This window comes from Anser anser, assembly GCF_964211835.1.
Source record: "Anser anser genome assembly, chromosome: 2".
Lineage (NCBI taxonomy): Eukaryota > Metazoa > Chordata > Aves > Anseriformes > Anatidae > Anser > Anser anser.
This window is the reverse complement of record NC_139721.1, coordinates 28535357-28553514: the sequence shown is the minus strand read 5'-3', so window position 1 is coordinate 28553514 and position 18158 is coordinate 28535357. Positions and strand designations below refer to the sequence as shown.

Below are 18158 nucleotides of genomic sequence, written 5' to 3'. Positions count from 1 at the left end.
TTTAGAGTGGTGACATTTCAGTTCTCTTCTGTAACTCAAAAGGTCTTTGCACTGTTATTCCAGAAACTCCTTACCTTACGATCTTTTTATTCCCGTATAGAAAAGAAATCTTGCTTTCTTCATTGTGTATATAGAAAGTGAACAGACATGCCTTTCCAGAACACCAAAGTATTAAGAGGCACACATTTGTCAGGAAGCAAGGGAAGTGTAGGCAACACTGTTAGCAGTGGTCTAGAGGATACACAACTAGTTGTGTGATGCACAGCCACACTTCCACTCATCTCTGTCAAGGCTGGAATTGAGTCTGGTCCTGTGCTGAGGTAGAGAAGAACATCCTGTTTACCATATGCCCTTTTCTTGTCCATTTACCATGGAAATTATGGCACAAGTCGTCAGGAGTACAAGAATGCTTTCACAGATTCACGGTATCTGTTATTTCCATTTACCTTGTAACTTCACTTGCAAAATGTACTCTTGGAATGGACAGTGAAAATAGCCAGTAGATCTTGTTTTTACGAGCCATACTCAGGACACTGACAGTTATTTTTATTTTGCTGTTTTAAACCTTGAGTTATTCAATCAAAAAAATAAAAATAATAATAATAAAAAACCCTATGTCTGTAAATTTATTGTAAATGAGAACAGAATTAAATTTGATTTAAACCATTTTTACAGTTTTAGAAGGGGAGAAGAGAAAAGCATGTTACAATTTTCTAGCAATATTTTTTTCTTTATATAAACTATGACATTGTCACAATGTAATTGATTAATCTTTCGTGAACTGTGCCTTTCTGTTTCATTCAGTGCTTCTAAGACTGCTTCTCTGGAGAGTACATAAAGTTTCCAGAGATCTGTTTTTGTAATCTTAAGTGGTTAGTCTTTCAGCTCCAGTGCTACCAGTGTGATTTTAATTTATCAATCTGCTGTTCAGTGGAATGCTGTAGAAACACTTCAAAGCCTAAACCCATCACTTATTCCTACACCTGTCAATGACAGTCTTCTGTACTTGTCAAACCAAGTTAAATGACACTCCTGCAATGTATACAATATTGCTAATAAATTGGATAATCAATCACATGTGCATGGTTTGACAGTAGTACCTTGAATACACTGAATTTAAAATGCATTTTTAAGAAGCAAGACTCATTATTCTTGTACTAGGAAAAAGAAAAAAAGAGAAGAAAAGAAAAACATATGGGCATCAAGAATTTCCTAGTCAATCTATACAATTAAAGGACACCTTGGGAAATGGTTCAGCCACTTGACACTGGAAAGCTTTTTCATTACCTTAGTATAATATGTTCCCATGAGAAACATAAGTAATTGGAGATTACTTTAGATGACAGAAAATAGTTTAACAGCCGGAGGAGAAAGGACAGGGAAACATTAAGTAGATTTATTCAGGTTTCTTTCTGTAGAAAAGCTACAATGCAGTATTTTGTTTCTAAAAAGCATCAGGCTAACAATGTTAAGTATGGACTGTCCCTGCAGGCACAAGAAGTAGGTTTTTTTAGGAGCAATACTGAGCATTTAGTCATACAGAAAACTGTTTGGGCTAAATTTCACCTTGAACTCCTGGTATCACTCATGCTATTTGGCTGCCATAAATCACTCCCAGACCAGATGATCTCCAGAGTCTGAATATTAATCTTGATGTCTTCACTATCACATGCTTCACAAGCTTCCCTTAATCCTTTACAGGGAAATGTCTAAGGTACTTGATAGTGCATGGGCTGTTTTGAACATTTGCCCAGGTTTTGCTTCAAATTCAGGTTGGAGAGTGAATACAGAAATTTCCCCAAAAAACATTTAATTGGGAAAATGGTTTGGGGGAGAGAGGACAAGCATAAAGAAGGGAGGTATCTGAAGATGAAAAAAATACAGCCTAATAATATTGCAGATAAATTCTGCCTAGTGCTTTGATGGGTACAGGAAATGAAGTACTGTGTGTTAGCCAAACTACTTTATGTACACAAGTCTTGCTTGGGCAAAATGTACCTCTTTGGACTAAGATTTCCCAAAAGCTTTTCAGTTTTACAGAAAAATAATAATAATAATAATAATCTCCATTTACAGTACTACATTCCTTTCTGTACTTTTTAATATCTGATTCAACATCTTCCCACCTCAGAAAAGTAAATAAATAAACAAAAAATCCAAAACAACATCAAAAGAAAATAGATACTATCTTGCACTTATTAATTGAATGAACATACAGGATAAGAATAATATTTTATTAACTTATCTTTACAAAACTATTGTGAAGATTGATCTGTAATCAAAATATCCTAATAGTAGGTTATATCCAGTTATTTGGCATTTTGGGACAAGTGTTTAGGGGTTAAGGTGGTATTTTTTTATTTTTTTTTAACCATACATATTTGCCATTATAACTGCAATATGGAAATGAATGTCCTCCTCTGGCTTCCTCTTTTTTTTTTTCTTTTTTTTTTTTTCCTGTAAACCTACAAGAATTTGTTAGCTGAAGGAATCACTGACAAAATTTGTCAGCAACAGGCAGACTCTGGAGGCTATTGTCTTTCTCTGCAGAATATACAGCCTAAACTGCAAAACAAAATGTCCTTTCAATTCTACCAGCATCTTCAGCCTTAACTAAAATTAAGATTGGATTATTTATAAATTAAAGGTGGGATTCAGCCCACACATTCCCCTAGCTTTGGAATCTTAGTGAGTTTATCAATTAACATGTTAATTAACATAAATTAAATTCTTTGGGGAATGTGGGTAACCATCCACTGAAAAGTGGCCTGAAGTCTCTGCTTTTTTTTTCAATAACTCACTGAAGTCATTATCATCTGACTGATTTTCTAACAGGAAAACTTTCATTTCCCATTGCTTATTCCCCAAATCATCTAGTTATGCCCTCTTCAACTCTTTTTTTTTTTTTTAATATCATGCCAGTTTAGACTGATTCACTTTTGCACTCAACAGGAGCAATTTCTAACACTCTTTTTACATGATAAGAGAAATGATTTTACAAGTGACTGGAATACTAGTTTCAACCATTACATTGATATGTGTCTCCTAAAAAGAATTTGATTGAAGGAATATTGCTTTTGTATTTAATATTTTTGTCCAGCCCTGACAACAGAGAAGCAATTGACAGTGGAAATGGTGATAGTACTGTCAATTGAATTAAGATATATTATGCCTGGTTTGTCAACATTTATGATTTACAAATAAATCTCTGTACCTGTGGAAAGAAAAAGTGATATTAGCTAAGGGTGACTCACATGCAAGACAAAATATCTTGTTGCCATGAAAATCGCATAAGCTCTTTCTGCTGTTCTGCATTAACTCTTCTAAAAGCAGAATAACTTCACTGCAGTTAGTTACACTAACTAGTGCTGGGAGCAAAGTAGATTAAAACAGGGTGTGACTGTTAGTTTGTAAACATCTACCGTGGGCATACAACAAAGAATGCAAGAAAGGTTATACTGTGACAATATATTTTCAATATACAATATCATCAAATAAAGATATAACGTCTAGAAGTTTATTTCAGAGATGCAAAAGCATAATTTTGCATTTGCCTAACTGACATGTGCACCTGCAGGTGTGCGTAGGACAGTTGAATGTATACAGCATTATAGCTCTGAAAATCTGGTCTTTGGGGAATGCTTTATTCTTCAGGCACACTGAATTTAAAGCAGGCTAATAGTTAAGTGAGATGAAGCTAAAAGGGACAACTTGTACAAGATTGTCTTGTTGATACTGGGTCAGAAAAAGCAACTATGACTTTTGCTTAACAGAAACACATTTTATTGATGAGTTTTTCTTGCCTCAGTGTGACCATTAGGATGCCTTACTGTCTTCTGCCTTAATAGTAGCAGCATGCACACAGGTCTGCTGCTAAAGCTGCAGAGGTGTCATGTTTGTGGGTAAGTAATCTGACTGTTTACAGCGCCATTATGAAACTGCTGACTCCACCAGTTCACAGGCTCGTTTAAACCTTTCTCTGCTTCCAACTTGCTGAGTGTTTGGTATTCCACACTGCACGAGTGATTTCCTGCAGCCTCCGTAACGCAGGTTGGTGGGTTGCTAAGGAATTACTCTCAAGAGGTTAAAAGCCCTGCAGTCACCTTGATCTCAGTGCCCGTGATTATCTGTGCTAATTTTCTGCTTCATTTTTTATACCACAGCACTGACCAAAGCTTATGTCTGTCCCTTGGCATACGTAAGTGCAAATAATTACAGCTGTACATAGAGAGATGTACTAGTTGCTTTCACAGTGTAATTTCTTCAGCATATTATTACAAGTGAAGCATCATCATTCAACTTAAAAAAAATAGATAAAAGGACATTGATATTGGTTTGAAAATCAGAAGAGATTTATTTCTTCTAGGTCATCCATTTGGGATTCTTTTCTTTGTCTCTGGCTCACAGCCTTTACAGTACACTTGCAAGACAACTGCTTCACAATGAAGAGCACTAGGAGTTGCCTTTATAAAACCCCAGACCTCTAACAGTTTCACATGATGTCTTGTATCCATGGGCTGTTAACCCAGCAGTCAAAGCAAAGGATACTTAATCCCAGTTAACACTGCTGCTGCATTGCCTGTGCTGCCACTTCTGCAGGTAAAGTTTCAGAGAGGGAGAAACAGATCTAGACCATGAGTATAATCAAGGATCCACAACAAGATTTTCCAAAGCTTTAGACCTACCCTCCTTTACCTGTCTTATTCCATAAGGACAAGCACTTACAGACAAGGTTCTACAGTGCTATTCTCCTTCCATCATTCTAATGGATAGCATAGAAGGATAAATGTCTTATCTCCAAGACCAATTCAGTCACCTTTCTTTAAGAGAACTAATGAGAAAGGGAAAGAAAGAAATGAACCCTTTGCTCTCTTGAGAGTTCACGGTAGTCCATTCACATCTGCTATCCTGACCTTGAGGGTGAAGAAGCTGGTGCCACTACTTTGCCAGTGGTCCCAGATAAGGAGTCACTTTGTGTGCAGAACTGGCTCTCTTCTGCTCCACATGAACAGCATTTCCACACAGAAATGCCTTTTGCCAATGCAAAGAGTTCCTGAGTGACCTGTGGGGAAAGCAGAAAATCCCTTCCCACCTCCTACTAGAGTCCCCACACCCATGTTGTGGGACATGGAATTTAATCAGCAGGAACTCCTTGAATTGTGAAGAAGATTTCACTTACAATAAACTCAGAGTAGAAAAGGAATGAAACCAACACCTGTTAGCCTGTTAACTGGGCTAGCAGGTCACACTGTTATAAGCCACAGTATGTTTGAATTTCATATCCCAATCACAGGGTACTAATTTTTTGGCAGAAAGATGAATAGGATAAACAAATTGGGTAATGTTTGCTGCAGCTGAAGACATGGGTATGCTCATTTCAGAGATTTACTGCCATGCAACATTCAGTAACCTACAGTTACTTCTTATCTTAGTAGCAATAGATGCTACTGAAATAAACCATACAAAAATGCAGAGCAGCTTAACTTTAAAGTTAGGGGCAACATCTGTATTACAGTCATTTAGATAGCTTCTCCTGTAAAACACTTAATGAAAACTGCTGGGGTTTCTCCACATGAAAAATAAAAACATAATCGTAATCCTCCTCTTCCACATTTGTTGCAGCCTTTAAAAGTTTTTATCACACAATGAATGTTAATAAGCAACATGTCTCTGGGCAAATGTAATAACAGTATCAGATGCTTGTGAAGCAATGAAATATTTTTAGAAGGCAATGGATATAGGCAACCCATGAAAGTTTGCAAAAATTCATAGATTACATTGCCATGTGATAATCAAATTCCAAAAAGTGCTACTTTTTTTCTGGTCCCACAGATAACATTAGACCATTTGGAGAATGATGGGTTGAAATTGTCACTGATAAAGCTGAAAGAACATAAAGCGGTTGATTTTCAAGGCAGAAGTTACCTGAACAGGGAACAGGACAAAAGAACAAAATTCTTAGGGGCTGATTGATGTGCAAAACTGCTTCTCTTAAAAGAGAAGTATTATTTCAAATTTTACACTAAATTAAAAAATAAAATGTGCTAAGCCACATTTTTCTATATAAAAATACTGTACATGAGGAATACTGTGTGACAGGATCTCCTCAAGGGCAGAGTGTGAGGAGGAGGTAAGGAAGGAGAGAAACATTTGGTTACCATACCAGAAACTCCTTCCTGCATCTTCTCTAATGAAAATACCCAGACAACAGCATCCAAAATTTCTACTATCTACTCTCATCTGTGAAAACTTCCCCCAATCACTCAACCCCCTCTCAAGCCTATTGACTTTTTTCCTAGCCCACTTAGATCTCTGCCTGAGACCTCCCACCCTGCCATGTCCCTCCAGTGCCACTGTTCCCAGGAATGTGAGACTTTGAAACTTCTCTGTCATGGTATTTTGCATATGAAAAATGTAATACTACAAAAGCCAAGTGAAAGGCCAGCCTTATTCTGTCCTACCGCCCAGGGCTGAGTTTCCACAGAAAAGTATAGCTGCCCTTCAACCTTACATCAGTTGGTAAGAGAATTATTGTTCATTGGCTTCATGGTCTTTAACCTTGAAAATTTGAATTTATTTCATCTTTATGCAAATAAAATTAATGTCACTCCAGGTGAAAGGTTTCATGTGACATGCCTTTTAAATTTAATCTTTTTTCTTCAAGCTGTCTGTCTTCTTCTACTTAAAAATACAAACTGAATATTAAGTACAGGAATTGCAGCTAAAGAAAAGCATTAGCAAACTGTGAATAGACGTAAATAAAATCGTAGCTTTACTACCTCTTAGTTCCATGTGAACAGGCTGTGGAGTGAAAGACAAAATAAGAATTGTTGCATAGTTTAGGGAAAATTTTGCTACAGTTGTTTTAAGGTAAAATACAGAAATGTGATTGTTATAGAAGATCTAAAAACTATTACTTAATGTTATTTTGGTTTCTTCACCACATTCAGCTTACCTTCTATGTTCTAGTCTCCCAAGGCTGTTTTATTTAGTGAGTAATTCATGTAAAATTCATGTAGAGTTTTTCTTTCTCAAATAATTTACTGACAGGACTACAGTCATCTTCTCATCTGATGAGTGTGATGATCTTCAGTGCTGGTCCAGCATTATGTGGGTAGACAGCATGACTTACCCTATCATTAGAGGCTTGGGCACATGCATCCAAGGTGGAGGTGGAAATTGCCCCTCATATCTTGCTCCTTTGGTGGGTGTTTTTTTGAGTTTCAGACAAGGCAACCCCAAGATGAAATAATAACTGAGGTAATTTAAGCCTGAAAACCATTTTTTTCCCTTTTTAAGCAGTCAGCCTCTGAGACATAGCAAAGGGAATGAAAGGGGAAAGAAACTTTATGTTATGAGGGAAAATAAACCCAAAGAACTTCAGAATTCTTGACCTATACTTTAAATTGTGTACTAAAGAACAACAACAACAAAAAAGTTGAAGACATCTTGTTCAATATTGAAGAGCAGAAATTAACCAGAAGTCCATTCCAGTTGAAGACACACTTTGTTAATATGTAGCTACCACCATTCACCTCCCTTTATTTTCAGTGAATGTTTTCCTCTCTGCTTTTTCCTTCCTTCCTCTCTCCTTTCTACTTTTCTTTCTTATTTAAATTTTGTCCTTTTTTGTGATATTTTCTTTCTTCATGCCTCTCATGCCTTAATATTCATAATTGTCTTACTCAAGCAAGTGAAAAACATGGTTTCTCTTCCTACTCCTTAATCAGGCAAAGTACAAATCCCTTGTGACTTTTCAGTGCAGACCATTTATTTTTAATTCTCTTTTTGGTTGTGTGAGATAGACTTCATTGCTATTTCTTTACCATAAAGGGAGAAAGTGAATAATGGAATGCAAACATAGGAAGAACAATGCAGGATCAACTTTGCAATTGACAATGTTAAAAAAAAAAAAAAAAGGTTTCCTCTGGACTTTTCCAATTTCCTACTTATATCTGTTTACCTTGAAGGTGCCTTTTTTACCCAGACTGGTATGTGTATTCCCTTCTGAACATGAGGAAAGGTGTCTCTAATACTTTTTGCTTGCATCATTCATTTTCCTAACTTTTTTCCTTTTCTTTTTATAACTGTTTAAATCTTCACAGATGAAAGATTTGGTGAACTCAAGGATCAGTAGTCCAACCATTTTAATGGTTTTCATGAATCAAATTCATTGTTTAATCTCTGTCCTTGCCTACTCACTCTTACCAATCTTTCACATATTTAGCAATCTTCCTACACCACTGACTATGCTAAGTTAGCCCAGCAAAAAAGAGGGCTTCAGTATTAGAGTGCTCACTTCATTTGATCACTCAGAAAATTACACTATAATGATCCTCTAATTACAGAGCTTTGTGCTGTGTTAAATCCTTTCTATATACTGTTTTCACTATTCTGCTTGCCCTAGACATTTCCAAATTCCATTGGAATTTGGAAATTTCCCATTTCCAAATTTACTACATAGACAACAGCATTGGCAAACATAATGCAGTGTTTGGTTGAGGAAAAGTGAAAGGACTTTGAAAAATGACTTGGAATGTGAGATTAGGCCATTACCACAAATGTTTTAACCAATGCATATTTTTCTATAAGTCAGTTCATTCTTGTTTTTCTATGTTTTTCCACAGGGGTTATGTCTTTGACTATGATTACTACAGAGATGATTTCTACAATAGGTATGTGTGGTTATATTTTTGTACATCCTACACCATTTCTATTGTTTGTTTATAATGTAATCACATCATTTGGTTAGGTAGGTCTGTTTTGATTTTACAGATTATTCATTTCATCATTTCTATTGTGTATCAGAAGAGGATTATCTGAATATATCACAAACAGAGAAGATTACCACCCAAAGTCTGCTCATTAAACAGTTCTTTTGTTATTAGCTTTCTCTGAGAGATTCTGGGGCATTTTCTGTGCTGAAAAAAATTAATGGTAGCTTAATTGCTTACTGTTTCTTCCTACAGAATTCTTCCAGGCTTACTTTCTCTGGAGCATATAACAGCTGTAAAATTTGTCAGTATTGATGCTCATGTCTTTTCTTTCATCCATGTGTATGAAAAGATGTAGACTGTCTCCTGAAATATGTGTTTTTTCAAGCATCATCCAAGAATGTTTAGAAGTCTAGGAGGACCTTGAGGGTAGTCAGAACACAAGTTGAACAGCATGTATATTTCCATAGGAGGAAAGGGAGTGTGGATACCTGAGCAGTTGGAGACTCGTGCTTTGAGTGTGTTCACACAGCCTAGCTCGGCGCTGTAGAAATATTATTCATTCAGATATAGCAGAATCACCAAAACAAAGGTTTAACATGCATGGCCACAGATAACCAACTCCTGATCCAGCAATGTTGCATCTCTGCATTACAGTAGCCTGGTTTAGCATAGGCCAAATGAGTTGGAGGACAACACAACATTGCTCCACCAACCTGAAATCTGAGATTTCTTTTACATGTTGCAGCAGACAACAGCAGAGTAGAGGTTTACACCCTTTACACCAAATTAAGTTGTCGTGTGCTACGTACCTTTCTCCTTAGAAACATGGTAGAAAAAGTACAGAAACAATATATTTTTTGTTTGTTTGTTTGTTTTCTGGGATTTATTTTAATTCAAGCCACTTGATTCATTTTCTTGTATAAATAGCTATGCTCACCTTGGACAGAGCTAAACAGAGTGAGCTGGTTTTCTTTTACACATGGAGTAAAAGCAATTAACTCCATTTAATCCTGCTGAGTCCAGCCTTGACAGCAGGAGTAGCTCCTCTCCCAAAGGAAGTTAACTTCCACAGGCTTGTGTTTACTTTCCCCAAGGTTGCTTCTCTGAATTTTATCAGTGGATTTCCAGGTACTTTAGGTCAGAAAAGGGTGGCAAACCTGGTTACTGTTGTGAAATAAAATCTGTATGAAGACAGACAAGATCAGGACTGCACAATTTAGAAGGTGGGGGGAGAACAGGCATTTTGTATGCATATCAGTGATTATTGAGACAAAGTATAATTTTTGAACTGAATCACAGAATCACAGAATCACAGAATCACAGAATCGAATCACAGAGTGGTTTGGGTCGGAAGGGCCATTAAAAAGCCTCTAGTTCCAATCCCCTGGCCATTGGCAGAAACATTTCCTGGTTACTCAAAACCCTGTCCAACATGAACTTTAATTCCAGGGAGGGGGCATCCACAACTAGTCTAAACCTACACTTTTTAAATTTAAAACTGTTACCCCTCATCCTGTCACTACACTCTCTGATAAAGAGTTCCTCCCCATGTTTCATGTAGGCATGCTCCCCATCAAGAAATGAGCATTTCTGTTAATCTTTTTCTCATATTACAAGCACAAGAGCAGGCAATGTACTTCAAAACTGATAAAAGGATCTTTTTAAAGAGAGCATATCATTGAAATATGTAGAACTTCATGCAATAAAATGCCAAGACCAAAAGCTTTGCATAATTTCAAAATAAAAGTCAAAATAGCAATACTAGATAACAGTCCTTTTTCACATTTCAAAAAGGAAACAGTTTTTCATTGCACTGCATTATCTAAACACAAACTATTGAAAGCTAGAAAGAAAATCATATTAAAAATATATATAAATCAACTTACATTTCTTCTGAAATATTTTGTTCCATTCATGTCAAACGGGAAACTGTGACCAACCTGATCCAATATAATAAAAAATATGAGTGACAACAAACCATAATATTTCTTCAAAAATTAAAAAAAAAAAAGTGTTCATATTCAAACAGAATTTTTTAGTTATGCTTGCAATAGCTAGAAACTGCTTATTTAGTCAGAATATTCAAGGCCATGAAGTTCAAGTTCAATGGGAGAGACAGAACCTTTATGACATGTTGTAAGTAGTTATGTGAAAGAAGAGATTTTGTACTGTCTGCAGGATTATGATACAGACAACGGAAAGGTTCACAGGATTTAAACAATAGGTGTTTACTTGACCGAAAAAGGGCTAGAAGACTTGATTTTTCTTCCTGATCCATATGCTATTAGACAGTATGGTAGAGAGAATTTCTCTCTCTGAGTTTCTTATGCGTCTGTTTTCAAATATGTTTCTATTGTATCTATCCACCCGGTAGGGGGACAGTGTTTAGAAATGTGAATATTAAACATATAGTTATAAATCTGTGAACAGAAAAAAAGATATTTCCTGAGAATATTGCTTGTCCCTCTACTGTAGTTTCAGAACTGTAAACCTTCACGTTCTAAATTTCTTCTCCTGATTTGTGTTCATCTTTCATGTTCTAAACAAATCTGTAGATTTAATTGCTTTTTCTGTTGCCTTTGTTTTCTTCTGTGCAGATTAATCAACAGCTGTTGATAACTGTGTTTTCAGGATTGGGTTCCCATTCTGCTTGGGAACACTAGTTGATGTTGGTTATAGAGCATCTTCTAGTGACTGTAGTGGTAATTCTCTGAATACATACTTACTACAGTGGTTTTGGTTTGAACAAAACTAACTTTTTTATTATTATTAGCTGTGCTTTAGTATTTCAGTGATTCTAGATCAATTCATTATCCAATAAAGAGAAGATGATGGGCCTTCATTTCTGTCAATTCTAATGGATATACAGTTCCGTCATTAGAAACTGCAGGATATTTCTTTATGGTTATGGTCAACTTCCAAAAAGTTCATTTATTTTTCAATCTATAAGGACAGCAGATAGATAGAAAAGTAGAATCCAAGCCATGCATGTAATAAAGGAGCTGAAATGTGACTACAACAAAATGTGCTGCTATTAGTTGTGCGTGATGAAATGATTTGGACCTGTGGAAAGCAGGTTATGGATTTTCCATAGGGCAAATAACAGAGTCCCATGGAGCACCCTTCATTTAAATGATGCAAAATCTGAGCTATGCACTGGGCTGTGACTAAAATACGAATATAGCACTTAATGTGCATAGGTCCTTGAAATCTAGTTTGACTGTGATATAAAGTGATTATGATCTTAAAGGGTAATTTTCTCAAAGATAATAAGAAAATTTAATTGACAAGGCTTCCATGACATGAAACCACAGAAGGTTTTATGGAGTCCAGCTGACTTCATCTTTTCTAGGTTGTTTGATTATCATGGCCGTGTCCCTCCCCCACCCCGTGCAGTGATACCACTGAAGCGTCCTCGTGTGGCTGTGACAACAACTCGCAGAGGCAAAGGGGTTTTCTCCATGAAAGGAGCATCACGATCCACCTCAAGTGGGGCTTCTTCCTCAGGATCCAAATGTGAGTTGTTCATATGAGTTGGATTTTATTGACACAGTGATCATATTAATTTCTGCAAGCAGACAGCTTCCAATATATACCACTTTTGTAGTTATTTCTTAGACTTAGCATGTAGTTTGAAAAACTTGTTTAGTTACCAAAGGTGCCCCACCTTTCCTGCAAGTCAAAGAAAAAATTGGTGTAACTTTTAAAGGAAATCCTGTCAAAAACCTGTGATCCTTGGCCTCGCTTACTTGGCCTCAGAAGAAGCCTGTTTAAGATCTCCTATAATCCTGACTGTTTATGCACCATGAGGTCTTGTGAACAGATGATCATAAAGCAAAGCTAATAATCTTGTTATAGACAGACCGAGGCACACTGCTTTTTGTTGAGATGTGAGGGTTGTTTCCACTCATATGAGATGTGTGGAGGGTGGCCTGGGGCTGGGGAAGGAGGGAGGTTGGGTTGTATTTTTTTTTGCCAGTGTTTCCTTTGAAGGTAGAAAAGGCAAAATGTATTTGCCTGTTCTACAAGGGAGTGCAAAATAAGATTGACAATTTGGGGTTATTCAACCCCTTCTTAGCAAGTTGGCCTTAGAAGAGCTGTTGAACAGCAGGTATTCCCTCCTACATTCTCACCTACCTCCCCACCCTGTAGTATCTCCCAGGAACTTCATTTTCCTCTCCGTGCATCTTTCAGCACCCACCTGTCTTCCCCTGCCCCTTATGTGGAGTGATACTGCCCTTGGAAGCGTCACTGGAAGAGGAAGAGAAAGATCAGGTAGGGATCAGATATTAGAAAGAATGAAGGGACTTCAATAAGGCACTTACAGTACCAAACTGGCCAAACAGTACCAAACAAAGTATCATGCTGTTTTACACACAAGCATAAAGTGAATCCACCAACAGTACACCTTTATGGAAAAGGGGATGATTATGGCATCAAGATGAGATAATTATATACTCTGAATGAATAACCTATCCAAATCTCACACACTAGCATCTAACAAAGAAAACAGAACTCTAGTGAGTCCACTAGGATCTATTCTTGATTCTGTTGTATGAACTGATGATATTGAAGACCTTGAAAGAAAATGTGTAATAAATATGCATGTGGCTGAAGGAATGGAAGGAATGGATAAGCAGAGAAAGAGTAAGAGAAAAAGATGATGCTGTACACTGGGAACAGGGAGCTCAGGCCACTTCTTGGAAGGGATGACGTTCGGGGAAAGAGGATCTGTTGTCTTGACAGTTGAATCACACACAAGTCTCTAGGGAATGAACTAGCTAGATGTCTGTTACCAACAGTGGGAGCTTTGATACCTAGCATGCAGGAAAACATAAATCTAGGTGTTGTATTATAAAGCTCACTCGCACCCTAAGGGGTTGTCTGTGAGTGGTAACGCTTCCTTTGTTCTCTGGAGAATGAACATATGTCTAGATCATTTTCATACACATCTTGAATGAATACACTTGTTCATTTACATTCTTTTTCATTCCTCAAATACTGAAATATGATTCCTAATATCAATTTAAATGAAAGCATACAACTCAAGATCTTCACTTTAGTAGATATAAAATTTAAATTATTTTGCTAGTCTTTTCCACGCCTTGAGTCTTTGGATTTTTCCAGAGTGAATCAAAGCTTTAGTAAGTATATACAGTTATAGATTCACTCATTACAACTCCTTTGTTCATTTTTTACCAATGTTTTATCCGCATGAAAAGTTAGTAGTAACAATGCATTTAATTCACTACTTGTACTAAAGGGTGGTCTAATAAGAATGGGCTTTTTGAACAAACTTTGTCTCAAAGAAGATGAATTATTTTCAGATTTTTTTTATATATATTTTTTCCTTGTTGTCTAGAACAAGAATAACTACAGGATACTTCTAGAGAGCCAAAGACCTTAGTGTATCTCAAGAGATATCACGGAAATGTCTCACCTAGAAATCTGGATTTTCATTGTAATGAATGTGACACAGCATTTTACATTAACGTATAGATATCTGCTCCTGAGAATAATCATCAAATTTGCTTTAGTACTCATCCTGCATTTCAGAAAATATTTCATAGTCCTATGTCAGGGATTAAGTAGTGTTTACTGCAGATTGCAGGATTCAACCTTAGTGCAAGTATGAGTACCCAAAGCTACTTCCTGTAAAAACTCCCAGACATTGCCTGTGCAACATGACGGATGTTGACTGCAATCAGGAGTTTGGAGATCCCAGCAGGCAGTGTTGTGCCTCAGTGAAAGTAACCTTTAGTGTATGCAGTTGTTATGTGAATCTTGTCAGTCTTACATCTCCAAGTGACAAGATCATCTTTGTGTCCGGGTCTTAACACTGAAAGGAGAGCTGCAAGTTGCATCACTAAAAACATGGGCCTTCATTTTGACCCCTGATGAGTTCACCCTCAGTTCTTTACAATGGCAGTTGGAACACAACTGCAGAGAACGTTTATTTTGCTGGACAAAATGAAAGAAAATACTCTTTTTGCATGCAGCACACCTGAAAATAAATTGGTTGGTTTTTGTTTTGTTTTGTTGTGTGTTATTTTTTTAAAGAAAAGTAAGGCTCACAGTATACTGACTTTCATGCTTGATTTCCCCATAGAATTATATCACTGCTTGTCAAGTCCAACCAAACCATCTTAAAGGTAGAAACAGGATTTTGTTGACTTGGGCAAGAATGTAATCAGCTTATTGTAAGACGTTTATCGGAGAAATAACCAAGCTATTCCCTGAGGGGCTTCAAACTAGAAAGCAGAGAATGTATGCCATTTATAGGAAAAGTTTGTTATAATGAATTGTGGGATGAAGCAGGTTTTATTTTTTTGCCTCTTACTCTACAGTGCTAATATGAACCCCTTGAACTAATGCACTGTTGATTCTAATTGTAATTTATTGCTAAATACATAAAGGATCTCTTCAATAAGAATAAATGTAGTTTGTGGGAAGGAAGCTATTTTTGTCTTTAATGACATTCAAGGCCAAATCCAACTTAATGACACATTCCTATGTCAAAATGGCGTTGCATATGCTTGAAAGATTTCACCCCCAAATAGCAAAACTCTCGTGAGATCACATGCCTTAATAGAGTTTTCAGATTTGAGTAGCAATCTCATAGGCATAGCTGCTTTCCACACTCAAGCTGGATCCAGAAAATGAACCCATTTATGTAGTAGTAAATGTCAGAGCACAGTGGACCCCTCTGTGAAATTAGCAGAATTAGAATGACTTATTTCTGAAAACCAGCAATCCAAAGACAGAAGTTTGTTGCCATACACAACAAAGATCTTACAAAAGTATAATACCAAAAATGCCTTTTTCACTGATAAGAACATCTGTGAAAATAATGTCTGCCAGTGCAGTAAATTATTTTTCTACCAAGAAGGGACAATATGTGTGCTGAGTTTGCTTCCAAAACACAAAATAAGTTAGGAGGATTCGATTTCATTTTTGAATCTATGCTTGTTCTAGGATTAGTTGACAACATTTTCTTTTCTTTTTAACTCCAAAAATAGAAAAAATAAACAAATCAATCTTTTCACATTATCAGAAGAAACTCATAAAGTAAAACACACTGGTGTGGAAACTACACGTGGTAGTTTTTCACATAAATGGTATGAAGCAACAGATGAAGATAGTTAGCACTCAAAAAAATGCTCACTTTTTCTGACAACATAGAAACTGATGCTCTTGGAGTACACACTTTTTTTTTTATGCACCTGAAAACAAGAGGAAAACAATAATCTATTTTTTTTTATTATCTTTGTGCATGAGATTAAGGAGTAGATACAGAAGAGGTTACAATATGTGCTGAATTATTCCTTAAAATTAATTAATTTTGACTTTTATAGTTTATGTTTAACTTCATCAACTAACCCATTTTTCAATGAAATCTGAAGTCATATTATATGATAAAGCATTTTATGTTAAACTTGAAGAGCTCAGATAAAAATATATGACATTTCTTTCCAAAGAAAACTGAATCATGCTTTGTGGGTGAATCAATTTTTATGTCAAAAAAAAAAAAAGTTTCACAAATATTACTGTAATTCAACAGGAGCACTTTCATTTCTAAAAATATAACTGTCCTCAATTTTAAATCTCTTTGGCCTGGGTGCAGCTTGTCTCTTTTACTGCAAGATGTTTAAATGAAAGATGCATTCTAGAAAACTCTTATATTTATAGCAGAGGACTGGAAAGGGTTACTGAAGTAACTTCCTTGCTTTTTTAAGAAACTACACCATCTAATCCTTTCCAAACGAATTAAGCTTCACCTTAAAGACAGTTGGGGTTTAGGTTTTTCTATTTCTGTTTCTTCTCACCTCCAGCTTAAATTTTTTTCTCATTTGTTCATATCCATGTGCTGTGCCAACACTGTCTTAGCTTAAAAGTTTTATTCTTTCATGTTCTTCTGTCTCAGGCAAACACACAAAGTTCTGTCACATTACAGGTTTTCCATTCCTGTGGTCATCTTCATGGGCCTTCTCCCCACATATCTGCTAGAATTCAGTGTTTCAGTCTGTATGTTGTATTCCAGATAAGCTCTCACCAGGTCTACAATGGCATTGATATTTTCCAATCTTAAGAAACACATTGTTTTACACATCCTAGTATTGCATTTTCTTTTTCATGGGTGCCTTATGATAGCCTACTGTCAACCTGAGATTACAATTATACCTAAGGTTAATTCTGTTACTGTCTTTTTCAGCTGATGAGTTTTCATGTTAAGAGCAAGAGTTCCACTGTTAGTCAATCAAGTGCAGATTTTTTTCAGTGCAATTGAATTTCATCTTTTTTCTACTGTAGCATTCCTTAAAATCACCTGATTCATTCTTCCATTCCAGTTTACTCTGAATAAATATCTTCCAATTTCCTGTCATCAGCAAATTTTATTTGTTTAGTTATTTTTTTCTTCAGTTGTTTGAAGATTTTTAGCTATTCTGATGTCAGTGCTTGAGGAATTGCATCAATATATTTTTCCCTTTCAATACATGCATTTTTGTCATCTGCTGACCATTGCTTATCTGCTCATATAGAAACAAATGTAAGCTCCTTTATTTTCCTGTACTTTAACTAAAAAGCAGATGAGCAAACACTTTAAATATATGCATCTCTGTTCTTATGTTTATGACCTACTTCTTGCATGAGATCAGTCTGAAAAAAAATTAAATGAAAATCAGTTAAAGTTTAATGGATAATTTCCATACTCAAAGCAAGACACCTGAGGTACAGTATTTACAGTCTTTAGATTTTGGCTGTGTTATAACACTGCGCTTAAAGACTCTACAATTATTCTCAAGCTCTATACCACAGAATCACAGAGACACAGAAACACAGAATCACAGAATGTCTGAGGTTGGAAGGGACCTCTGAAGGTCATCTGGTCCAAACCCCCTGCTCAAGCAGGGCCACTTACAGCAGGTTGCTCAGGACCATGTCCAGATTACTTTTGATGATCTCCAAGGATGGAGACTCCACAACCTCTGCTGGTGTCTGACCATTCCCACAGCAAAACTAACAAACTACACAAATTAAATAAAAAAATAAAAATTAATTTAATTAATTAATTAATTAAAAAATAAAAATAAAAGGAAAGAAGGGGGGAGGATTTTTTGTGTAGAGGGAATGTCATGTGTTTTAATTTGTGCCAATTGTCTTTGTCAGTACAGCAGTACTGTGAAAAGTCTGGCTCCTTCTTCATTTTCTCTTGCACTGGGGAGCCCAGAACTGGCCACAGGACTCCAAATGTGGCCTTATCAGTGGTGAGTGGAGGGGAAGGATCACCTCCCTCAACCTGCTGGCAACACTCCTGCTGGCGCATCCAAGGATATTAATGGCCTACTTTGGCATAAAGGTGCATTGCTGGCTAATGATAACTTAGTGTCCACTCAGACCTTAAAGTTCTTCACAACTTGTCTTTAGTAATCTCTGTTTACT

General features: G+C 36.3%; 1 protein-coding gene across 10 annotated transcripts in view; it reads left to right on the top strand.

The window, feature by feature from the left end:
- The window catches only part of RALYL (RALY RNA binding protein like), a 415465-nt gene that overhangs the window by 367548 nt on the left and 29759 nt on the right, over window positions 1–18158 (top strand). For 8 of the 10 annotated variants that reach the window (XM_083823402.1, XM_083823401.1, XM_083823399.1 and 5 more), the window contains 3 exons: window positions 8628–8675; window positions 12070–12233; window positions 12912–12992. In XM_083823402.1, the coding sequence (XP_083679528.1) occupies window positions 8628–8675; window positions 12070–12233; window positions 12912–12992 (293 nt within the window). The remainder of the gene's footprint in view (window positions 1–8627; window positions 8676–12069; window positions 12234–12911; window positions 12993–18158) is intronic. The other 2 variants (XM_083823405.1, XM_083823398.1) reach the window with 1 other exon arrangement.